This window comes from Protopterus annectens, chromosome 8.part0 (assembly GCF_019279795.1).
Source record: "Protopterus annectens isolate FY-2018-M chromosome 8.part0, PAN1.0, whole genome shotgun sequence".
Classification (NCBI taxonomy): domain Eukaryota; kingdom Metazoa; phylum Chordata; order Ceratodontiformes; family Protopteridae; genus Protopterus; species Protopterus annectens.
The window spans coordinates 499,589,161-499,590,882 of NC_056741.1; the positions used below are offsets into that span (position 1 = coordinate 499,589,161).

General features: G+C 31.4%; 1 protein-coding gene across 1 annotated transcript in view; it reads left to right on the forward strand.

Annotated features, from left to right (window-relative positions):
• Positions 1-497: 497 nt before the first annotated feature.
• The window catches only part of LOC122808267 (melatonin receptor type 1C-like), a 68,607-nt gene continuing 67,382 nt past the window's right edge, over positions 498-1,722 (forward strand). Inside the window, exon 1 of the mRNA XM_044079231.1 lies at positions 498-693. Within this exon, the coding sequence (XP_043935166.1) occupies positions 498-693 (196 nt within the window). The remainder of the gene's footprint in view (positions 694-1,722) is intronic.

The following is a 1,722-nucleotide window of genomic DNA, read 5'->3' on the forward strand; positions in this document are numbered from 1 at the left end:
TTGGAGTCCATTGGGAATGCAACTCTTTCTTAATCAAAAAAGAGGCGGCAAGTGGAAAAACAAATGATGCAGCTAGCAAAACTGAAGTAAAGAGAGACAAGCTAAAATGACATACTACGTGACAAAAGAAGATACATGTATTTTTTTTTTTTTACTTTTTCATTCAGCTTATTTCTAATATTCATGCTTAAATAATTCTAAAGTGAAATTTGACAATGTTTAAAGCAACCATACTGTTCTCCTACCTTGGAATGAATTAATTTTCTTACAAAGGGATCACTAGGATTTTTGCATAAGCAGTTGTTTCTGTTCATGCTGTATAATTTTCATCATAACTGTACTTGAAAAGTTAGCATTTTTAAGAAAAAATCAGCAACTCTTCTTTGTTTGGAGTTTATACTTTTAACAGCTTTCCATCCTAAGTCAAACAATTCTGTCATCAAAACAGAGTTTTCTGTCTACTCCTGAAAGCTTGTAGTTGAGAAGTTTTTTATGAAATGTCTTGCTCAACTGTAAGCTGCTATAAAGCTGAGCTGCAAGGTAGTAATCATACATTTCCAATACTATATCAGCCATCTGCAGCTGTTACCATCCTTCAGGCCAGTGTGATGATTTTCACTATAGTGACAGATATTGTTGGCAATGCACTGGTGATTCTCTCTGTATTACAAAACAAGAAACTTCAAACTCCAAGTAAGTAATGCAATTAACCGTATTGCAGTTTAGTGAGTTTACATTTACAAAGTTTTGAGACTAAACAATTTTAGATGTGAATTCAGCTATGTTCAGGAGGGGATTTGTTAAAGCTTAAGAGTTAATTAATTCTATTTTGAGGTTTATCACATTATCATTCACATGTGATAATATCAGAAAAATGGTTCTAAATCAAAACATCCACAAATAATCTAGTTTGCACATCCTATTTTGTATTTTTCCTCAAAATGTTTTTTTTTTTATTTTTCAAATACATTTGAATGAATTCCATAGTATTTATACATAACATCTTAAATAGCTATGTACACTATTTACATTAGCCTGACACTATAGCAGTTCTTAATGCATACAGTTACTTTATAAGTATGTCCAATCCATTATCAGAGTGTCTGATCAATTATTCTATAGTGTCAATCAACGATAAGACCTTTCCCCAAGGGTTGTTGATAAATGGCTTTGGATACATTCTTAGTTCTTTAATTTTAATTTCCAATAATGCTGTGGTCTCCAGTAGGCTGTAGAAGTCTTTCAAAGTTGGTATTGTGTTTGCATTCCATCTTCTTGTTATACACATCCTTGAAATTGCAAGTATCGTCCATACTAGATATGTGTGACCTATTCAAATGATGACCTTCACTTACATTAAATAATACAAGAGCTATAGTTAAATAAAATGATTCATTAATAAAGGCTTGTAGAAAGTTATTAATACCATTCCAAAATGACTTAATTTTAACAGAATCAAAGAAAATGTAGCTCCAGTCTGCATTGTGTATTTGCTCACATCTCCAACATATTCCTTTTATGGAAGAACTAACTTTACTGATTCTGTCTGGGGTCAAGAATGCTCTGTACAAGCATTTCCAATTAAAAACTTCCAGTATTGTGTTAAGGATGTATATTTTATTGATAATAAGATATTTGTTTTAATATCTTCAGTTAACTGTAGTGAGTGTCCTTTTGTTATGTATTTCCAATATGAGGGGGGTTTTTTTTTTTTTGGGTTTA